The sequence below is a fragment of the Festucalex cinctus genome, chromosome 1, assembly GCF_051991245.1.
Source record: "Festucalex cinctus isolate MCC-2025b chromosome 1, RoL_Fcin_1.0, whole genome shotgun sequence".
Classification (NCBI taxonomy): domain Eukaryota; kingdom Metazoa; phylum Chordata; class Actinopteri; order Syngnathiformes; family Syngnathidae; genus Festucalex; species Festucalex cinctus.
The window spans coordinates 22,848,493-22,869,241 of NC_135411.1; the positions used below are offsets into that span (position 1 = coordinate 22,848,493).

The 20,749-nt window shown below is 41.6% G+C and overlaps 4 protein-coding genes and 1 non-coding gene across 5 annotated transcripts; 2 read left to right on the plus strand and 3 right to left on the minus strand.

Annotated features, from left to right (window-relative positions):
* Positions 1-3,988: 3,988 nt before the first annotated feature.
* LOC144020347 (uncharacterized) lies at positions 3,989-5,513 on the minus strand. The gene is made up of 4 exons (XM_077523729.1): positions 5,385-5,513; positions 5,257-5,307; positions 5,113-5,187; positions 3,989-4,978 (listed from the first exon to the last, which is right to left on the minus strand). Exons 1-4 carry the CDS (start codon positions 5,434-5,436, stop codon positions 4,038-4,040), a joined length of 1,119 nt encoding a protein of 372 aa, XP_077379855.1. The 5' UTR covers positions 5,437-5,513; the 3' UTR covers positions 3,989-4,037.
* A 1,934-nt stretch (positions 5,514-7,447) lies between these two features.
* Positions 7,448-13,741, plus strand: cdcp2 (CUB domain containing protein 2). The gene is made up of 5 exons (XM_077523781.1): positions 7,448-8,346; positions 8,470-8,817; positions 9,781-10,122; positions 11,414-11,770; positions 12,627-13,741. The coding sequence occupies exons 1-5, from the start codon at positions 8,280-8,282 to the stop codon at positions 13,112-13,114; spliced, it is 1,602 nt and encodes a 533-aa protein (XP_077379907.1). The 5' UTR covers positions 7,448-8,279; the 3' UTR covers positions 13,115-13,741.
* On the minus strand, positions 10,156-10,228 carry trnar-ccu (transfer RNA arginine (anticodon CCU)). Its single transcript has one exon. It is a non-coding gene; the product is annotated as a tRNA-Arg (tRNA).
* A 585-nt stretch (positions 13,742-14,326) lies between the features above and the next one.
* tceanc2 (transcription elongation factor A (SII) N-terminal and central domain containing 2) lies at positions 14,327-16,390 on the minus strand. The gene is made up of 4 exons (XM_077523911.1): positions 16,097-16,390; positions 15,870-16,011; positions 15,015-15,208; positions 14,327-14,687 (listed from the first exon to the last, which is right to left on the minus strand). The coding sequence occupies exons 1-4, from the start codon at positions 16,307-16,309 to the stop codon at positions 14,499-14,501; spliced, it is 738 nt and encodes a 245-aa protein (XP_077380037.1). The 5' UTR covers positions 16,310-16,390; the 3' UTR covers positions 14,327-14,498.
* Positions 16,391-16,728: 338 nt separating this feature from the next.
* tmem59 (transmembrane protein 59) lies at positions 16,729-20,703 on the plus strand. The gene is made up of 8 exons (XM_077523876.1): positions 16,729-16,963; positions 17,128-17,233; positions 17,344-17,438; positions 18,195-18,347; positions 18,471-18,516; positions 18,594-18,714; positions 19,247-19,364; positions 20,142-20,703. Exons 1-8 carry the CDS (start codon positions 16,814-16,816, stop codon positions 20,301-20,303), a joined length of 951 nt encoding a protein of 316 aa, XP_077380002.1. The 5' UTR covers positions 16,729-16,813; the 3' UTR covers positions 20,304-20,703.
* Positions 20,704-20,749: the final 46 nt, after the last annotated feature.

A 20,749-nucleotide genomic window follows, 5' to 3' on the forward strand; every position in this document is an offset into this window, starting at 1 on the left:
ATCGACTTGTAAATTCATATTGCGATTAATCGGTATCGAATCGAATCGTGACACGGATCGAATCGCCAGGTACTAGGCAATTCACACCCCTAGTAGTGATCATTAAACGGTATACCACAAACTATCATCCCAAAATACTTTACAATCATTTCAAACTCATTTTACAACATTACCCTTAAAAATAAATGTCTTGCAGATTATTTCATTTAAAAAACAAGTGTTTAAAAACCACAGCAAGATTTGAATGATTTTCACATAGGCCTATTGAGAGTTCCGAGCTTACCAATCACCAATCAAAATGGCGGTCTCCGCTCAATGAAAAGCAATGGACTATGGATCGTTGTCATTTGATTTTTGAGGATTATTTTTATTTCAAAACATGATGAAATATTATTTGACTTTGATAACAATCTGCTTGGTTTCTATGCTAGTCAGGCAAAATCCGCCATTTTTTGTTTTCACTGTGTAAAGGAAGATTTTGCATCGTGTTGTGTTGTGTTGTGGAGATATCAGAAATGTTCGGAATTGTCAATAACCCCTCCCATTTCTCTTCACTGTTGTACATAAACACAGATTTGCGCTGCCATTCAGTTGATTTTTATGCTCAAATTTGGCTATTATAATGTAATACAACTATGAAAGCGGGTAGTAGGGATAAATAGTCAAAGACTGCACAGTCCAGTTTGAGCAAACTAGCAATGTTAGCAATACTATGATAGCATTAGCACTATAAACATGCCACAGCTGTTACATTGGTAGCGTGACTTATTTGTGTTACTAAAACACAAAATTTATTGTTTTGAAGTTTTATTTTTTTCGAATATGTAAAAGCAGTTGATAAACATACCTGTCAAGCAGAAATGTTGTGAATTCAGCGTTGTTTTAAATCCTTCCACTGCCTGAGGTCCTTTGCTCTGCTTCTGTTCGTAAATCTTGGACAATTTAGAGCCTTCAGTGAATCTACCATCAATGTAGTTCGCAAGTGGAAGCAAGCTGGAGAACACACAGAGAACCCATGCAAGCACGATGAGAACATGAAAACTCCACGGAAGGCCACAAGCAATATTTGAACCCAAAACCCCAGAACTTGTGTTAATCACAAGGCGAGCAGCCAATTGGATGGATGGATGGATAGATGGATGGATGGATGGATGGATGGATGGATGGATGGATGGATGGATGGATGGATGTCATTTTTAGCAAGCGTTTTTGGGGCAGAGGATTAGTTTATACCTTATTTTGTGAACTGTGAGTTTATCGTTTATATATATTGTACATAATGGGGGGTCAATCTGCTGCATACTGTAAAATATTAGAAATATATTTTTCATGATAAAAATAAAATTAATATAAAATTACTGTCCCACATGTTTTAAAACTCTGTGATGCAATACCACTGCTAAATATTAATTTCATTGGTTCACAGTAAATTCTGTAGAGTAAATTTTACGCTATTTAGAGTGGGACCAAATTACAGAATTTACTGTGTAGTGGTCTTAAAAGGTGTTAAATCGGGAACCCCGCAGATGATGTAAGGCTTCCTATAATACTTGTGTGTACAATGCTTCAATAATATTCAATTAGGCGCCATGTGATGTGAGTATATCACTCAAGCCCCCACCTCCTTTGGTTCATTTTGCAGTCATTTCAAGCCCATTTGTTTCTGGAGTATTACTCGAGGTGATTTAATTGCACCCCCCACCCCCCAGAACAGTTGCCCATATCTTTCCACAACACATTTCAACTGCTGCCCTGCCACATATCCGAATCCTTGAACAATGACAAGCTTTTCTTTCTCTCATAGAGGACGGAATTAAAATTCAAAGGCAGCACTTCCAGGAATGTGTGTGTGCGTGTACATACAACATTGTGAGGACCAAAATATTTATTTATCCAACAGAATGAGGACATTTTTTTTGTGAAGTGAGGACATTTTGGCCGGTCCTCACAACTCAATACCTCTTTTTTGAGGGTCAAGACTTGGTTTTAGAGTTTAGGTTTGAATTGGGTTATGGTTGGGGTTAGGGTTAGGCAATCACTTGTGATGGTTAAAGTTAGGGCCGAGGAAATGCAGTATGTCAATGGATGTCCCCACAAAGATATATGTACAAGGATGTGTGTGCATGCGTGCGCGCATGTGGGGGTGTGCAGGGGTGTGTGTGCATGCGTGCGTGAGTTTTTATTTTATATATTTAGATTACAAACTCTTGTGTTTTAAGAAATTTTTAAATTTAAGAATTGTTGGATTCAGAATTTTTTTTTAAACTTTTTTTTTTTTTTTTAAAGGGGGAGACAATCCTTAGGTGTCAAACTCAAGGTGTAAATGAGTATAAATGAGTTTAGTATGAGTATAGTATAGTAAATGAGATATTTAACAACAGTTTTTACTGGCCTCCGATTCCAAAATGAAAGATTCATTAGTTGTTTTGAGTACAGCAAATGTAATATGAGGCAATCATAAATTTATTTGGATGTTACATAATCATAACAGCCCTCTGAAGAAAAAACAAGTACAAGGTGAATCGTGACAAAAAAATGCATCTATACTGTTTGTCCCCTGTGATTGGCTGCCTACCAGTCCAGGGTGTACCTCACTGCGCTTGCCAAAAGTCAACTGGGAGAGGCTACAGCTCTCCTGTACCCCTAATAAAGACAGACTCTGGTTTGATGATAAATTTTACATGTCTTACTTCCATCTTTCTACTATAGATACCTAAAGGTAGTGATCTGCCTCTAACACTGAAGCTCAAAGCACGCTTCGAACTCAATAGGCAGCTTGTAGCGAAGTAGTGGGTCGGAGCTTGCTTCAGTTGGTATCATTGACGTTCAAACCACTTCACTGCTTCAATCCAGCCGAGTCAGCTGACTGTTTTAGTTTGACAGGCGGAGCTTTGAAACTTTGGTGCAGAGACTCATTTGAAGTGCAGTTAAACTGGCTGAAACTGCATCATGTCCATGTTCTACACATATTGTGTGTTACGCAAGCGCGCACAAAACATGTTCAAGTATTCCATGTTGTTTTGATTCAAGCACTGTGAATGTGAATGCGAAGGACCGTCGGGGTTGCCAGGTGTCATGTTTTTTTTTTTTTATTATTTTGTTTTGTTTTTTGTTTTGTCCTCACAACGCTTGTTTGATATTCGGCGTTTTTGACTGATGGAGCCATCCAGGAAGCATTCTCAAGTGTGGGAGCATTTTGATTTGATGCCACCAAATAAGGTGAAATACGCTCACATTCCATGTTCATTGTCTGATTCAGCGGAGCTTGCAATGCTACACGCTTGCTAGGGGTGAAGTAATTAACCGGTTTAATGATAAACCGTGGTTTTTAACGTCAGGATTATCTAACTGCAGCCGTTCATCAACACTGCTTGTTTCCACTCACAACAGCGCTCTGTTTCCAGAGTCCATTGAGCAGGTGCACAAAACAGGGCTCAGTTTTAAACACGCGGGGAAAGACGCGTATCTTACGGCTCGTTTCCGAGGCGTCCTGGGCTAGGTCAAGTGCACATGGGGAAAACGAAGGCCGATGCATATGCTGGAGACATGTAGTACACTTCAGCCTCCTCAACAAAAATTTAGTTAGCTCCACCCCAGCTGACTGAAAGTTAAGTAATTTTCAATGCTCCACGTTTCAACAAAACTATACATCATAAGACAACACATTGAACCTGCAACTTTTGTTCAGGGTGGGGGCGGGTTAAACCATTTTAAGAAATCCATGTGGGTGGAGTCAAACATTTATCCAAGTCGAACATCAAGGGATGCCTTGAACTGGACTTTGTTGGGGTCCCTTGGTCACAGGGCCCCAAGCAACCAGTTAGCTTATGATGGCCCTGGCTCAGGCTTACGAGTGCTTTCTATAGAATTCTTAGACACCAGGTGGAAGGAAAAGGAGCCTCTCATGTGCCCAGACATTTTCAATGCATAGAGAACCTAAGTTGTGAACCCTGCTCGTTTATAAAAAATAAAAATAAAAATCCAAGTATTGAATTAAACATTTTATTAGAACAGAAACATTTGAGCTGTGGGATACTTCATACATTGACAACCACCAGACTAGCCATAGCGTCGTCGCGAGCCAGTCGATCTTTCTTGAAACCCATCATATCATCATTCTGGTAGTCGCCCATGTCATTTTCCAGATGGGTCATGTTGCCGCTGGCCTGGTCATGGGTCATGTTGCCGCTGGCCTGGTCATGGGTCATGTTGCCGCTGGCCTGGTCATGGGTCATGTTGCCGCTGGCCTGGTCATGGGTCATGTTGCCGCTGGCCTGGTCATGGGTCATGTTGCCGCTGGCCTGGTCATGGGTCATGTTGCCGCTGGCCTGGTCATGGGTCATGTTGCCGCTGGCCTGGTCCTCCGTCATGTTGCCGCTGGCCTGGTCCTCCGTCATGTTGCCGCTGGCCTGGTCCTCCGTCATGTTGCCGCTGGCCTGGTCCTCCGTCATGTTGCCGCTGGCCTGGTCCTCCGTCATGTTGCCGCTGGCCTGGTCCTCCGTCATGTTGCCGCTGGCCTGGTCCTCCGTCATGTTGCCGCTGGCCTGGTCCTCCGTCATGTTGCCGCTGGCCTGGTCCTCCGTCATGTTGCCGCTGGCCTGGTCCTCCGTCATGTTGCCGCTGGCCTGGTCCTCCGTCATGTTGCCGCTGGCCTGGTCCTCCGTCATGTTGCCGCTGGCCTGGTCCTCCGTCATGTTGCCGCTGGCCTGGTCCTCCGTCATGTTGCCGCTGGCCTGGTCCTCCGTCATGTTGCCGCTGGCCTGGTCCTCCGTCATGTTGCCGCTGGCCTGGTCCTCCGTCATGTTGCCGCTGGCCTGGTCCCCCTTACTCATGTGTCCTGCACTGTTGTCAGTCATATTGTGATGACTGCCTGACTCATTTTGGAGCCCTTTGGTTTCATTCAGGTGTAAAACCTCCCCAAGGCTAAGCACAGCATCAAGTTCCACTTCCATGTCTTCAGTGAGTAGTAGATCTGGGTCTGTTGGGCAAAAGGATACCACTTTACGTTCCAAGCATTAAAATGAACTTCAAGGATATAAAGGCGGGCTATATATTTTTTTTTTTTGGACTATACTTTGTAGTGGTGTGATGTGTCACACCATCTTTTCTCACCTTGTTGCATCAACGCAGAGTCCAAATACTTGAGAAGTTCATAAGCCCCCTTGAGTGAAACATCAGGAGTCACACCTATTTTCAACAAACACAAGTTAACATCGAACACTTGCGTCATAATTAACATTCTTACATAGAGCTCACCCTTTTGAAGGCCTACATCATCTTCAGCTGGTCCAGGTGGAAAACAAAGGCCTGCAGACACAAACTCATTTCCATCCACAAACCACACTGAATAGAAAAAAAACAAATAACAAAATCTTGTTGCTCACCTCGATCCAGTAAAACAGCAAGTGCCAGCACGACAAGCCAAACAGGAGCCATCACTTCAGTTAAAGTTGAATGAGGACTATGCGGTTGAGCTTTTATAGTAGGTGACAAGTAAGTGCCCACGGCTGGTGCTGATTGGCTCTAATTAGCATCACCTGTACTACCTGTGCAACATTGCTTCAACAAAAATGGGGGCGGGGGTCAACTTCAATTAATATGGATTTAAAAACTACAATGAGTACTATGAGTGTTAAAAAAAAACACTGATTTTAATCACATTCTTATTTATTTCAGCTTAGAGCTTGGCATGACTTGTTAGGAGCTGCTGCTGCATGGTGGATTTTAGAAAGAAAAAAAAAACTACTCCTGCTATCTTGTTATTATGACGCAACAGCGCCATCTAGTAGAGTAAGATGAGAATTACCTGTTTTTTGTGCTGTTTTTTTTTTTTTTTTTTTTTTTTTTTTTTTAAGAATCCCTGCATTCATTTAGTGAGAATTGGGCTGCAGGGAAAGTACCTCCCCCATAGGAAATAATGTAAATAGAGTTCTGGAGCCAAACTTTCACCATCATAAACCCTTTATTAACTCTACAGAGACTGTGTTGAAAGGGGATATATAACAAAAAATTGACTTTTTCATAGAACATGTTCACTGCCACTTACTGGGGGGGAAATGCAAGCAAGTGAAGTTTTCTACCCCACTATTACATAATACCCGCCCCCACTGTGAGCTTCTCTGCCCCGTGACATAATCAGCTAAGGTTGGGGGAAGATTCGGAGCCATTAAAACAATATCATGCACAAACAGCCAAATCACCCAGAGGTGTGACGCCTCAGCTAACATGTCAGATCTTAAAAAAAGAAGAAAAAAAAGGCAAGAAATGCTGTAGTGAGTTTCATTGGATGCAGCGATTAGCACTAGTTGTCCATTAGCATCTGATAAGCATTGCATGGTTGCTTTGGATATGGTGGTGTGTCCAATGCGCCACACACACACACCCCCACACGTACACCCCCGCACACACACACAGTGTTTTCCAACCTTTATCAGGTACAGGCAAAGAAACACGGTCCAAATATATACTGAAATAATAGCAACTTCATCTCAATTTACTCAAAAAATTACTTCCTAGAAGATGGACCTCTTTAGTTTGACACAGTGTTCTATTGTATGACTGGCAACAAGTGAATGGTTCCTTCTGCCATCTAGTGGAAGAGCAATAGAGAGTCAGAATACTTCACTGGCAAAAATAGATGGACGGATACATTATTTGTAGTAAATAAATAATAAATCAGTGATGTCCAAACTATGGCCCGGGGGACATTTGTGGCACACCATCCATATTTTAGCAGCATTTACTAGAAATAACATTTGATTTGTCCCCCAGCACTATCAAAAAGAAAGAGAGGGAGGCGGGTAGCTTTAGAAGTGTAGCTGTAAAAGCGAAAAAGCAGCATGGCATGTCATGGGAACTATCACTTTACTACTACCCCTACTAAGAAACGTTTATTTATATTCAAAGACATCAAATAAATTACACCTAAATTTGTAACAGAATTTCTTTTCATTTGGAGATTAATGATAATTCACTGCAATTGGCTGGCAACCAGTCCAGGGTGTACTACTGCCCAAAGCCAGCTGAGATAGGCTCCAGCTTTCCCCGCGACCCTTGTGAGGAATAAGTGGTCAAGAAAATGGATGGATGGACGTTAATCAGTTTTAGAAACAAAAACGATTTCCTCCACTTTCTGTTTGATGTCAAGGTCCGATTTGTGAACATATAATATTACTGGGCCTCAAGTATGATTCGCTTACTATACAGATTGATCTTGTTTTGTTTCTTGTTGTTTTTTTGAATGTGGAGAAGAGATTCAGCTGCTTCTCATTGGCGGGGTGGGTGTATTCTAGTGTTGTACAGGGCTGCAGACCACCCCAAAAAAAAAAAAAAAAACAAGCAAAAAAAAAAAAACTTTATCACCTATAACATTAAGACTAGACGTAGCAATTTTTTCCAAAAATACAAAAATAACTACATTATATAAACAATGTATAATTGCTAAAGTTAAAAAAATAAATAAAATAAAAAACTTTGCACTACTCTACAGAATTTTCCGTATGCGACCATTTAAAAAAAAAAAAGTTTGGACAACCCTGTAATAAATACATAATTTAATTTTCAGATCAATTTAGCGATGTGTATGAAGTGCTGCCTCCTCGAGTGGAAAATGCTCTTTTTTTAGAGGCACTTTTTTTCTCCACACTCTGGATTCTGCTCTCACAAGTAGAAGCCGCTCAATTTCTACGGCCAGCGCTTCGCCCCCAGTCATCATAGTGACGAAAGCCGAACTCACTATTGGCTAAGCAGTATGGACTGAGCCATACCATCACTCAGTTGTGTGTGCCAGGCTTCTTGAAACATGCTATTTTCAGGGAGACAAGAAATAGTCCGAATGATTATGCTATAAAAACACTAATGGCATTTGTTATTGCTTTGGCTGCATCATCTGACATACTGCCAACAAGTATATGCTAGCAATGATGGCCGCTAGCAAAAGGCTGAGCTGCACAGTAATTGTTTAGGGAGTTACCTTTCCTGTCCCCTACCTCGTACATTCCTTGTGGGCGACATGTGTTCTGTGTTGTTGTCTTTCTCTTCAGTGGAGGTTATTAAAAATGTACACTATCCCAACAAACCACCCCCCATCATTAAAATTTAGTGACAGTAGCCTCAGGTGGGTTTCAGGTTGGGGATGAATTTTTTAGGAGCTGCGCAACCCATCAACAGCTAAGGCCTCTGGCCTGTGTACGTCTTGGTCATCATGCCGCTGCTTCTGCTGCCGTGTTTTTTTATACCAATGTTGACTTTAAATTAGACAAAAAGTCTGCATCAGCAAGATGAAGCTTTCAGTTGCTCCACTTGTTTATTTCCTGCTGGTCGTCGACACAGAAGCGGATCAAAAAGGTGAGTTAGTTATCATAGCTCTACAAAGTTGCACCTTTGTCAGTTTAGGATTTTGATGCCAAATTGCAAGAAAAGGGTTAAATGCAGTTATGCTTTGTAATGAAGCAGTTTACTTATTTTAAGGCATAAAATGTGGTGGCATTCTCTCCGCGCCTTCCGGCAACCTGTCCAGTCCCAACTTCCCGGACCTTTACCCGTACAACATCCACTGCTCCTGGCTCATCGTGGTGCCGGAAGGTTCCTCGGTGCTGCTCACCTTCCACCACTTTGAGCTGGAGTACCACGCCAGCTGCGCCTACGACCACGTCAAGATCTATAACGGTGTGGCCGGCGACGAGGGCAATTTGCTGGGTACCTTCTGTGGCGATGCCCCCCCGCCGGCCTTCACCTCATCCTGGAACGTCATGTCGGTCATCTTCCGCTCGGACCGTCACGTGGCGCACAGGGGCTTCAACTTGGGCTACAGGAAAGGTATGTCAGTGATATTTTTAAAGAGGAAGTCAACCTTAAACATTTCTTGACAATAATATGTTATATGTGAGCGCACTAGTCTAAAGATTAATATTACATTTGTGGAATATGAGTTAGAAGCAAAATCCAGTCGTTTTTATCCATCTCAGGGGGTGGCCATTTTGCCACTTGCTGTCGACTGAAGATGACATCACAGTTGGCACTGACCAATCAAAGCTCAGATTGGTTGTTGCCTGAGACCTGAGCAAATGTGATGTCATTTTCACTTGACAGCAAATGGCAAAATGGCCGCCTTTGGGATCTGGGTGGCGGAGTGGTAACCGTCACTTGCCTTTGGTGTGGGTGTCGTGGGTTTGCTTCCCCACCTGGGAGACCATGATTGTTTGTGTGTGTGTATTTTGTGTGAGTGTGAAAAAAAAAAGTCTGCCTCCTGTATTGATAAAAACTGCTTAACTCATATTACACTAACCGAATAATAACCAATATTTAGACTACTTGGGCTGCATAGAACATAATGTCAAGATTTTTTTTGGAGAGTTGACTTACCCTTTACTGTAATTGGTACTGATTATTTTATAAACTCTTTACGTCAGGGTCTTCTTTTCCTTTCAGCTTGTCTCGTTAGAGGTTCCCACAACATCTCATCTTTTTCCATCAAAGTCTATCTTCTGCATCCTTAACTCGAACGCCAACTATACCCTCATGTCTTCCCTCACGACATCCATCAACCTTTTCTTCCTCTCTTTCCTGGCATCTTCATAAACATCACCCTTCAACCGTATACTCACTATCTCTCTGGATTTGTACAAACCATCCAAGGGTGTTGAAGTTAAAAGGAAAATAGACAAGATTGATGGCTAAAGATGGATGGACGCACATATGAAATGCACGGAGACGGAAAGAAAATGGATGTCATTACATTGTGCAGGTGTACTTTGACTTGTTGCTATTTTTTGTGTGTAGACATGTGCGGCGGGGTGCTGACGGGCCTATCGGGCGTCATCTCCAGCCCAGGTTACCCCGCCGAGTACAGCAACGAAGCTGACTGCAAGTGGCTCATCCACGTATCCAACAGCAGCGCCGTCACGCTTCTCTTCCTGGACTTCCAGATGGAAAACAACGAGGGCTGCCACTTCGATTATGTGGCTCTTTTCGACGGACCCACCGTGGCGCACCGCCACCTGGGCACGTACTGCGGGGTCAACACGCCCCCCACCACTGTTACCACATCCAGCCAGCTGCTTCTTGTCTTCAAGTCTGACTTCAACATCGGAGGACGGGGATTCAAGGCCTATTACTACTCAGGTATCTGATCTTGTCAATCTCCTAAAATGCATGCACCCCAGGTGGGACTTGAACCCACAATCCCTGGCTTAGGAGGCCAGTGCCTTATCCATTAGGCCACTAGGGCTGCAAAGGGTCCATCGGGCTGACTGTAAAATGTTTTCACATGCATTTCATGACCAGTGAGTGAAGACATAGCATCGCAAATACAATAGATTAACTCCATTCCAGGCCAAGGACATAGTCATGCTTACCTTCTTTTTATCAATGTGTAGTTTCAAATAAAGAACAATAAAAAAGTTAGTGACAGCAAATTTTGTGAAGACAAAATTAAACATTTCTATGGAAGAGGATTAGGGCCAGGGAAGTGGGGAAAAAAAGGTTTGGAATGCTCACTTTAAAGTCAGAATTCAGACTTTAAAGTGAGAATTCTGACTTGAATCACAAAATTCGGACGTTGAAGTGAGAATTCTGACTTGAATCACAAAATTCGGACGTTAAAGTGAGAATTGTGACTTAAATCTCAGAATTCTCATTTTATTCAATTCTGATTTTAAAGTGAGAATTGTGTCTTTAATCTCAGAATTCTCATTTTATTCAATTCTGATTTTAAAGTGAGAATTGTGTCTTTAATCTCAGAATTCTCACTTCATTCAATTCTGACTTTAAAGTGAGAATTGTGACTTTAATCTCAGAATTCTCATTTTATTCAATTCTGATTTTAAAGTGAGAATTGTGACATTAATCTCAGAATTCTCATTTTATTCAATTCTGATTTTAAAGTGAGAATTCTGGCTTGAATCACATAATTCTGACTTTAAAGTGAGAACTGTGTCTTTAATCTCAGAATTCTCATTTTATTCAATTCTGAATTTAAAGTGAGAATTCTGGCTTGAATCACATAATTCTGACTTTAAAGTGAGAATTGTATATTTGATCTCAGAATTCTCACTGAATTCAATTCTGACTTTTAAAGTGAGAATTCTGACTTTAATCTCAGAATTCCTACTATATTTAATTCTGACTTTAATCACATAATTCTGACTTTCAAGTGAGAAATGTGACTTTATTCTCAGAATTCCCACTTTATTAAATTCTGACTTTAATTAAAGTGAGAATTCTGACTTTAATCACAGAATTCTGACTTAAAGTCTGCAAATTCTGACTTCTGAGAATAAAGTCAGAATCCTACCAAACTTTTTTTTCCTTTCGCTTGCCCTTAATCCTCTTCCATGCATTTCTACCTTTTCTCAATGTCTTGTCCCAATCATCTGAAAACGATTGTATGTTTGTACAACTTCTCCACCACCAGGTGAATGCCAGCAGGTGCTGTCGGACGTATGCGGCAACTTCAGCAGTCCCAACTTCCCGCAGATCTATCCCAACAACATCAACTGCCACTGGAGCATCTCGTTAGCAGCCGGCTACCGCATCAAGCTCTTCTTCCCAGTCATGGACCTGGAAGGCCGCAATAGTTTGACGGATGCGTGCGACTACGACTGGGTGGCCGTGTACGACGGTGACGAGCAGGCGGCAGACGCCATGCTGGGACGCTGGTGTGGCGCCGAGAGGCCGCCGTCGCTTGTCTCCCGCGGCAACAAGATGCTGGTGGTACTGAGCACGGACAGGGATGAGGCTCACAGAGGCTTCACCGCTTCTTATCTCGGAGGTAAAGTTTAAATGGTCGGTGAACAAATATGGTTACTTCACCTTTAAAATGATCTCAAAGTAGTTTTTAAATGAGACTATTAGTACCCCAAGATTTCAAACTTGGTCTTTAGTTTCTAAAGACAGTGACTCAAACTGTTTTTTTAACAGCAATCCTCTTTTCTTTATTGCTGAAAACAATGAGCTCCGTTTTGTTTTCGTTTAGCTGAAGGAAATTTTGGTTCATCCAGTTGTTAATTTGCTCCAGAAAACAACACAATACAATACAGTAAAGCATCTCTAATGCACAAAGAAAATGGTAGCCGGAACTCGAAAATCATGCTAATTCATCGATGGTACACCACTATCGGCTATTCACTTTTAAAATGCACTATACTTTTTGGTATACTTTCCATTTTGTGCTAAAAGCTTCCGGTGAATTTCAGCCTTACACCTTATGTCCTTAAAAATGCGATCACTTTGCATTGTTCTTTACTGGTGCATAGTACTAGAGGAGTGGCCATTTTAGCAACTGAAAACAACACATGTAACAATCAATCGAACAAGTAGAACAGCTGATCTTGACCGTGTGACACAGTAGTCGGCGCGCCCCTGAAAAACTGCACCAAAACAAAATGTGCGGATAATTTTGGACTCACCCTCATGTATAAAATCGTAGGGATGTCCGATAACTTTTTTTTTTTTTGAGACTGGTGGCTGATAGTCCCTTGCCACAAAAATATTTTCAAACTTGTAAAACTCAAGAAATATATAAATTTGTAACTTCATAAACGTAGTTACATGGTGGAATTGGAGTGAGACGTGCAGTGTCTGTTTTTGTGTCATGTTTGTTACCAAAGTTCCTTGCCTTTCTGTAGTGGTGCCGGTGAACGTGAGCTGCACCAGGTCAGAGTTCACCATCCTCATACCCCAGCAGTCACTACCCCAGTTGGACCGCGAGCGCATCTACCTAGGCAACCCCACGTGCACCGCCCAGCTGACGGCCACCTCCTACAAGATCCTCGCCCAGTTCGTCAACTGCGGCACGGCCAGCCAGAAGCACCGCAACGTCACCATGCTGGTCAACAAGCTCTACATCGACTTCTCCGACGGCGAGCGGCGCAACGTGCAGGAGTACAAGGTGCAGTGCGACGCCATGCGCAAGGTGGCCTCGGCGTCCATCGTCTCGGCCGAGGAGCGCCTGCTTGAGCGGGAGGCCTTGCGGGGCGACGCCGCCGGCGGTGGGGGCGAGGCGGGGCTCACCGACGCCGAGCCCCACGACCTCAGCGATATCGTCTTCATCAGCATCTGCGTCCTGGCCGTCATCCTCATGGTGATCGCCATCATCTGGCTCGTCTTGCTTTAGCCGCCTACGTTCATTGGTCACAACATTATCAACACTGTCCAATGGGTTTTAATGTAAGAACTATAACAACAAATGTACCTTTTAAAGAGCTGTCAAATGATTACATTTTTTAATCAGGTAAACATCTTAGAATGTTGATTAATCGCTTAATTAAAAAGGTTATCTTAATCAACATTTTTTGACCGCCAAATTTAAAGAGCATGTTTTGTGTTAATTTATATACATTTCATGTTATGAGGATGTGTTCAACATTTTTTGATCCACTGCATATGCTCATCCTCCACTTTTTTTTTTTTAATCTGTTAATTACTTGCGTTAATTAAAATGGAAAAAAAAATGACCCCAATAGTTTGACATGAACAAATATCCTGAATGTCATACGCAGACATTTATTAAATTATGTTTATTGCTCAAACACAACCTGTGCTACCTTTAACGTACCCATCCTCTATCAGCTACATCCGCAGTCAAAATTAATAGTGTGATTAATCTTTAAACTAAATGTACATGGTTAGACATCTAATTTTTCACCATATACACCAACAGGCAGGGGTGGAGACAAACAATTAATTGTCTGCTGCCTCCCAACTTCTCATACAAAGTGATTTAAAGTTTCTTTGATTAAAACCATTTTTTGTCTTAATTGACATGTCTAAAAGCACTACAAAATGCTTATTAATTGTTTCAAGTGCTCCCACTCCCTTCTCATGCATGACATATTTCATCTACTTTTGAATCGAGAAAAGGGGAGCAAGTTTTTTTTTTTAATTCCGCTTTTCCGCAGGAAAATATTTCATTTACCGGATGAGCCAAAAAAAAGTACACTTTTTTTATTCTTGCATCCTCACTATTATCCTTTGCTCAAGTCTACTTTGATGCCTCATTTGTTTTGTTCCTAAAATCCCTCCTTCCTTTCCTTTCTGACCTCTTTTGTGGCTTCTTTCCTGTTGTTTTACTGTCAAATTTTCCTTCCTTCACTTAGACCTGCTTCTCCTACCTGACCTCATTCATTCCATCATACTTTTCTATTCAAGCATCCTCGCTTAAACCTACTTTTCCGCTTTCCTTCCTTTCTCTGTCTCTCTTTTTCTTTCTTGACTTGGATTATTTGCCATTAATCCTAGTTACAACTATTTGAATGTTAAACAAAACAATCAAAACGCACCCTGTTGAAAGACCATCATAATATATATACGACTGGGCATCCTCCAATTGTGTGAAAGTTCTGTTTTAATTCACATTTTCAATACAGTATGAAAACAAAGTACAATCAATAATCAATAATTTAAAAAAGACATCATCATCATCACTGACAAAATTGCATATTTACATTCAATAATATAAAAACATGAGGTTCATAAAAAGAAGCTCAACTGTTAGAAGCTTATCTCTTATACTTGGACACCAGCTGGGCAACAGACGCATGGTCCCGCTTCAGCTGACATCTGAGCTCAGGCTGACGTCTGAAGGCGAACACCAGCGTTCGCACCGTCCTCCGGTACGAGCTGCTGACCAGCCGGCCGCTCTGGTGGAAGACCTCCCTTTCCGTGTTGTCCACTAGGCCGCAGTCCTCCTGGCAGTCATGAGTGGAAACACAAGAAAATATGAACAAATGCAAAGTTAACAGTGTTGTTGTACCTGGTGGGGTAAAAGGAAAAGATACCGTAAAATTGGTCGCTTCAGAGCCATGACGCTATGTTGACGAGTTTTACACATCACCTTTTTATTTGCAATAGCGCTACTAGATATAAATTGTGAAATTATGGTGCTTTGAGAAACAAGTGACTTGACTTCTTTTGAGATACCAGTCGTCATTGAGCATATATTTTGCGCAGATAATATTCCACCAGAGTTTTCTTGCAGGTCGATGTAGCCTGACCACAGCTGTTAGAGCCCTCACCTTGAGCTCCAGGGCTTCGGCCAGCAATCTCCTGGCGTTGCTCCTGAGGCTTTCCGATTGCTTGTCCGAGCGCACTTCGATGGACGGCTTATTGGAATTCTCCTCCACAAACGTCCTCCAGGCTGTGTACACCTTGGTGGCTGCCAAGCTCACCTCGGGTTCCGGGTGCTTTCGCACTTTGTTGACGGTGTGACCTGAGGAAGACAAGGATAAGATGAGTTGTGTTTCAGCTACACCCCAAGGCCCCCCAACCCAAAAAGTCAAGACTTATTTTTAAGACCAGTGCTCACATTAAATATCTTGTCCTGCTATTATGGAAGACAACTGAAGTGGATGACAGAATCTTTCCTTGTCATCTTCAGTAAAATGCAGCTCAGAACTTTTTGAAGGCAGGGAAATGCAATATTGTTCAATACCTGATCACAAGCTAATTACTTTTTTTAGTTGCTGGCGACAAATGTGAAGGCAGCTACACATACAAACAAGCCTACCATAAAAAGAAGCTCAAGATTTTTTTTTTAATGCAGTTTAAGTGTTTATCTGCTTTTTACAGCATGTAATGTATGTGGAGACTGAATTCCTTAATTGTTTTCCATAAAAAGCAACTCAATACCTTGCCTTTTAACAATAGATGCTGGCAAGATGTAGGGAGGAAATTATAGAGATTCCTTCATGAATGGAGAGGAATTACCGAATGCCAGTGACTTGGCCATTGGCCCTTTCTTTGCCTTCAAAAAGTGTTGAGTTCATTATTTACAGAAAACAAGGAAAATTGTGTGTTTTATGTTAATGGAAGTTTATGGAACCCTCTATTTCTTCACCGGTCAGTCAGCATTTTTTTTAACATAATATTACCTATTTTAGTGGACTTCAGCACCTCCTTGGAGGGCATCTTTTTGCTCAGGTCGGTCAGAGCACTCAGCATGTTGTCCCTGCTCTGTCCTGGGAGCTCCAGTATCGATTTATAGCGCAATATATCCTCAATGACGACCACCCTCTGGAGAAAAAGTTTCATTAGGCTGCTCATATTTGTGTTGCATTTAAGGAAAGCATCCCCCTCTCCCCCCGCGTCACACACTCACTCGTAAGGATTCTATTGTGGTTTGTTTGTAAGTCTTCTCGGTCCTCCTCGACATTTTAGGCGTCTCTCCCTTAATTGGCCGCACCACAAATTTGTCCATCTTAAGAGATAGCTTGAGAAAATGTTCACGTGCGGTTATTTTAAGGAAAGCAGAACCACAACATCGATTGCTAAAGCTAGCCGTAGCTAGCAGTGCAGGTTGCCTATGTTGCATTTAGAAGCTTTCGGAAATTTGAAAATTCACGAGAGTAGAAAAGCGAGTTGCTCGTCTTTCCGTGATGCCGACATCGAAGGACCACGAACAGGCCGAGCGGCGAGCACATCTAATACTCACACCGATATACAGTATATTTTTCAGCTTTGTGGTTTTAATACATTTCAATACAATATTACAAATACATAATGATTATTTCACATGTGGCGAAACGTCTTGTCGCAAGAAAAAAGGATGACGCATGTTTTCAGAGCTAATTACTGTAATAATTGTAGCTATTTTTTATTGTTATTATTATTAATATTATTTAGTACCCAAAATATTGTGTCCGGTCACGAAACGTGGAGATAAATCAGAATTCCCGAATCTATAAACGCATCAAATATTTCCTCTGTCTCGGGAGGGTGACGCGCACAAGTTCTCGCGACAACTTGATCAGATTAAGGAAGAAGAGGAAGCGAGAGTGTTGTTTGTTTTGCTTGGATTTTGTTTTGCGCACACAAAATGGGGACTGCGTCCGGGTTCGTGTGTTTTTTGGGACTCTTGGGGACTTTGGTGGCGGCATCATCGGATGTGTTCGACAGCGTTTTGGGAAGCACGGTGTCTTGCCATCGCTCTTGTGAAATGACGTATACTTTACACACGTACCCGCGGGTGAGTTGTAGCTAAAAAGTTGGCTAGCTTTAGCTTAGTAGTTTTATATACTGTTTGTTTTATGACATGTTGTCAATGTCTTGGTGTTGGTGGCGCGTGTATAATGGATCTTTAAAGTGTTTTGTTGTTGTTGTTGTTGTTGGTGTGTGTGTGTGTGTTTGTAGGAAGAGGAACTCTACGCTTGTCAGCGAGGCTGCCGATTGTTCTCTATTTGCCAGTTTGTTCGTGATAGTAAAGACTTGAATCGCACCACAGCCGACTGTCAGTCAAGTAAGATAAAATGGCCGACTTTTACTGCCGTGTCACAGGGCTTTGTTTTACAATTTTGTTGACATTTCTTTTGTTATCTGTCCCTTGATCCTTTGTAAACAATCTTACAGCATGTCACGAAGCCTACACCCAGGTTAACGAGCAGTATGCGTGCAATCTGGGCTGCCACAACCAGCTTCCCTTTGCCGAACAACGCAATGAACAGGTGCACAATGTATCTGTGGAATTATGGAATCAGTATTATTATGTTTATTGGACATTGATGTTAAAACACATACAATATTTATATAGTTAGTCACTCTTACTGCCATAGAAATTAAGAGGCACTACTGTTACCAAAATGTACATTTTGACCATATACACAAGTGCACAAAGTTCAGAGTCAAGTTGTATACAGTTGCAATAATAGAGTAGTACTGATCAACAGAACTGTGCAAATAATACAGTGATAGTTAAAACGATCAACAAATATTGGGGATTGAGCCCTACTAGTGTTGTAATCCTATAAACATGGGTAGGGCATATTTGTTTTTATGTACGCCTCCTTCCTTGTTCACCAGTCAGTTTACTTCTTGATTAGCTACATTCCGATTTGCATAACCATTGAGTAGTTTTGACTCGGGTGTTGTCAGCTTTGCGCATGCAGATGTAGATTTTTGGTTGTAAATGTTGAACATGTTCAATAGTTAAGATTGTTGGCCCGACCCATTTCTGAATGAATTATTGGGGGAAAAAATCACACTTAACATGCCTAAAACTACAGGATAATAGATAATCTCATAAAACAAAAATAATCAGATGTTTGGAGTCTGAGGGTTTAAAGGTACATAAACATCCCACTTATCTACAGTGGAGCTTCTTTGTGGACCACAGTTCACCAAAAGAATTGGTTTCCCAACATTTTTGGGAGGTGAGTTCGAGGGCTGTGCTGTCTCATACTCTTCATACATGTTGCATATAGCTTGAAGCAATGGTGCCAAGGATTCACCTTCTGTACCCACTGATGTTTGTGCGAGGCTTCTGGGAGGACATGATGAGTCAGGCGCACAGCTTCATCACGTCCGCATGGACCTTTTATCTCCAGGCCGACGACGGCAAAGTCGTCGTTTTCCAGGTGTGTGATGCAATAATGGAAAAAAGCCTGCAACAAAATAACATGTAAATAGTGATAATGTGGGCATGAGTGTTCTGCTTGCCAAACTAAATCCTAATTGAATTTGTTTTGTTTTTTTCTCAGTTTGAAACAGAGAAAGACGATGACAGCCAGGACTTACAGAAGACATGTAAGTCCATATTTACTAGAAATAAAATAAGACAGACTTTCATGTGTGTGCGTTTTTTGTTTTGGATTCCTTTCAAGTCTCTGATGTGAACAGCCCCATTTACAAAGACTACCAGCGTGCGCTCATCCAAGAGCGGGACCGCGACATGAGCGCCGATCGCAGCTACGATGATTACAACTTCTTCAGTTGCCTCTCAAGGTTTAGTAGCACACTTGAATACAAAGGAAACCATAATGTGTTGAATAATTGCACATAGTGTCACACTTGAATTAAATTACTGTAAGTAAATTGCCTATGCAAGATGATGGCAAAGCATTGCTTATGTTAAAATGAAACTCCTCAATGTAATTCAACTTGCATATTTGTTATTCTCCTGTACATAGTCCAAGACAGAGATGAGCATTTGATTTACGAACAAAAGCCATTTTTATTTGCCTAAAAATGGATTCAAATCTGATACCACCTCCAACCTGGCGCGTTATTCCTTCGCTATTGAAAGATATAACTTTTGATACATTTGTTAGGAAAAAATGGAACGATCTTAATCACTTTTTATCTCCATCCCTCTGAAGGAAGCAGTTAATTGTATTTGGAAGCAAAATAAAATCATACGCTTCCTATAAGAAGAAACGGGAACAAAATATATTAAAACACAACATTTATTGGAAGAAAAAGTATTATTTATATGGCCTGAATGTACACTTAGCAAATTGAAACATTTGCTCCTCAGGAACCCTTGGCTGCCAGGCTGGATTCTCACCATCACTCTAGTACTGTCCGTGCTGGTTCTCATCTGGATCTGCTGTGCCACCGTGGCAACCGCCGTGGACCAGTATGTGCCAGCTGAGGTCAGTTGGTGTGAGACCTATGGGGATTGTTACCCACTAACCAGTAAACACTCCACAACCCCTCAGTTATACCTGAGTAATGGCACATAATATACAGTGGTACCTTGACCATGCTCGTTATGTAATTTACTGGTATTTCAAATACATTTTTTCAGTTGAACTGATTTGAAATGCCATCCGTTGGGGGGAAGAAATTACTACATTTAGTAATTGTGTGACTGTCAAACAGTACATCAGTGACTAGGAGTGTGATGATATTTCTATCGCTATAAATCGTGAAACTTTTGTCTCCCGATCGATTATCTTATGCCTACTCCAAATATCGTTATTTGTAGTTAATATACAGCCGCTAATACGTCTCCATTGTTCATTACATATTGAGCAATTACTTGGCAGGCCGCTAGGGGGAGCGCCTCAAGAGTGGTGGGGAAATTTACGGAAGTCTTCAGGCAAAGAATGGTACAAAAAGAAACTATTATCATTGAAAAAACATCAGTTTATGTCTTGATTAGTTTTATCATAGATTATCGTGGATTTTATTACCTGACCATTATATACAACTAAGAAAGGTGCCGTGAGCAATGCTGACTCATGCATGGTGATTAAGTTGAAGGTCAGCGTTTTGTTTTTGCATGGTGTGCCTCCTTCGCGTCATTTACTGTGTGATCTTTTTCTCACTATAATGACACTTTCCACTACCAACCACAAACTTGAATTTCACAGACAAGCTGGTCAAGATGCAATCAACACTTAACAATTGAACAATTTATTTTTCAGAAATTGAGCATCTACGGTGACAGGGATTTCTTTGCGGAGCAGAAGCTCATTCCATACCCGGCGTCCTCCCTGCTCGTCATCACCTCCAAAGGACAAGGAGAAGATGGCGAGGAGGCGGGGCCTCTTCCTCCAAAAGTAAACCTTGGCCAGTCGGACATCTAACAAAAAAATAGATATCAAGTTTGGTGAGGTAGCAACTTCTGATTCCACTTGTGCTTGAATTGAATAATGAGATGAATTGCTTACAAAATGTTTCTAAAATGGATTCCATATGCCCCTTTCAATGCTTTTCAAATGGTTCCATTATGGTACGGTAATGCCAGTATAAAACTAATAGTTTTGCCCCCGTCCCACCCATATGATTTTTGTGTTAACGCTTGGTGGCTGTGCTTATTTTATTAAAAGCGGTGACTTCTTTTGGGGTGGTGTCATCCTGGCACTCAATACTTTTGTGAAATGATATTCCCAATGCGGTAGCCAAACCCCCACCTTTTTGTTCTTGTGGTGCCGTAATCTAGTTGACAGTTTAACAATAAAACAATTTCCTCTGAATTGAATTTAACACTGACTCGGAGTGCTTCTGTTCTCAATGGAATGGCTTAAGACGA

What these genes read in the sequence shown, in the direction of transcription:
- LOC144020347 (XM_077523729.1), bottom strand. Translation starts at nt 5,436, where the DNA reads ATGGCTCCTGTTTGGCTTGTCGTGCTGGCACTTGCTGTTTTACTGGAT. An exon ending in TGCTGTTTTACTGGATCGAG is followed by an intron (nt 5,308 to 5,384) that starts GTGAGCAACAAG and finishes TTGTGTCTGCAG; the next exon opens with GCCTTTGTTTTCCACCTGGA. An exon ending in TGATGTAGGCCTTCAAAAGG is followed by an intron (nt 5,188 to 5,256) that starts GTGAGCTCTATG and finishes TGTTGAAAATAG; the next exon opens with GTGTGACTCCTGATGTTTCA.
- cdcp2 (XM_077523781.1), top strand. Translation starts at nt 8,280, where the DNA reads ATGAAGCTTTCAGTTGCTCCACTTGTTTATTTCCTGCTGGTCGTCGAC. An exon ending in CAACTTGGGCTACAGGAAAG is followed by an intron (nt 8,818 to 9,780) that starts GTATGTCAGTGA and finishes TTTTGTGTGTAG; the next exon opens with ACATGTGCGGCGGGGTGCTG. An exon ending in CAAGGCCTATTACTACTCAG is followed by an intron (nt 10,123 to 11,413) that starts GTATCTGATCTT and finishes CTCCACCACCAG; the next exon opens with GTGAATGCCAGCAGGTGCTG.
- tceanc2 (XM_077523911.1), bottom strand. Translation starts at nt 16,309, where the DNA reads ATGCAACATAGGCAACCTGCACTGCTAGCTACGGCTAGCTTTAGCAAT. An exon ending in CCACAATAGAATCCTTACGA is followed by an intron (nt 16,012 to 16,096) that starts GTGAGTGTGTGA and finishes CTTTTTCTCCAG; the next exon opens with AGGGTGGTCGTCATTGAGGA. An exon ending in GCTGAAGTCCACTAAAATAG is followed by an intron (nt 15,209 to 15,869) that starts GTAATATTATGT and finishes TGTCTTCCTCAG; the next exon opens with GTCACACCGTCAACAAAGTG.
- tmem59 (XM_077523876.1), top strand. Translation starts at nt 16,814, where the DNA reads ATGGGGACTGCGTCCGGGTTCGTGTGTTTTTTGGGACTCTTGGGGACT. An exon ending in CACAGCCGACTGTCAGTCAA is followed by an intron (nt 17,234 to 17,343) that starts GTAAGATAAAAT and finishes ACAATCTTACAG; the next exon opens with CATGTCACGAAGCCTACACC. An exon ending in TTCTTCAGTTGCCTCTCAAG is followed by an intron (nt 18,715 to 19,246) that starts GTTTAGTAGCAC and finishes TTTGCTCCTCAG; the next exon opens with GAACCCTTGGCTGCCAGGCT.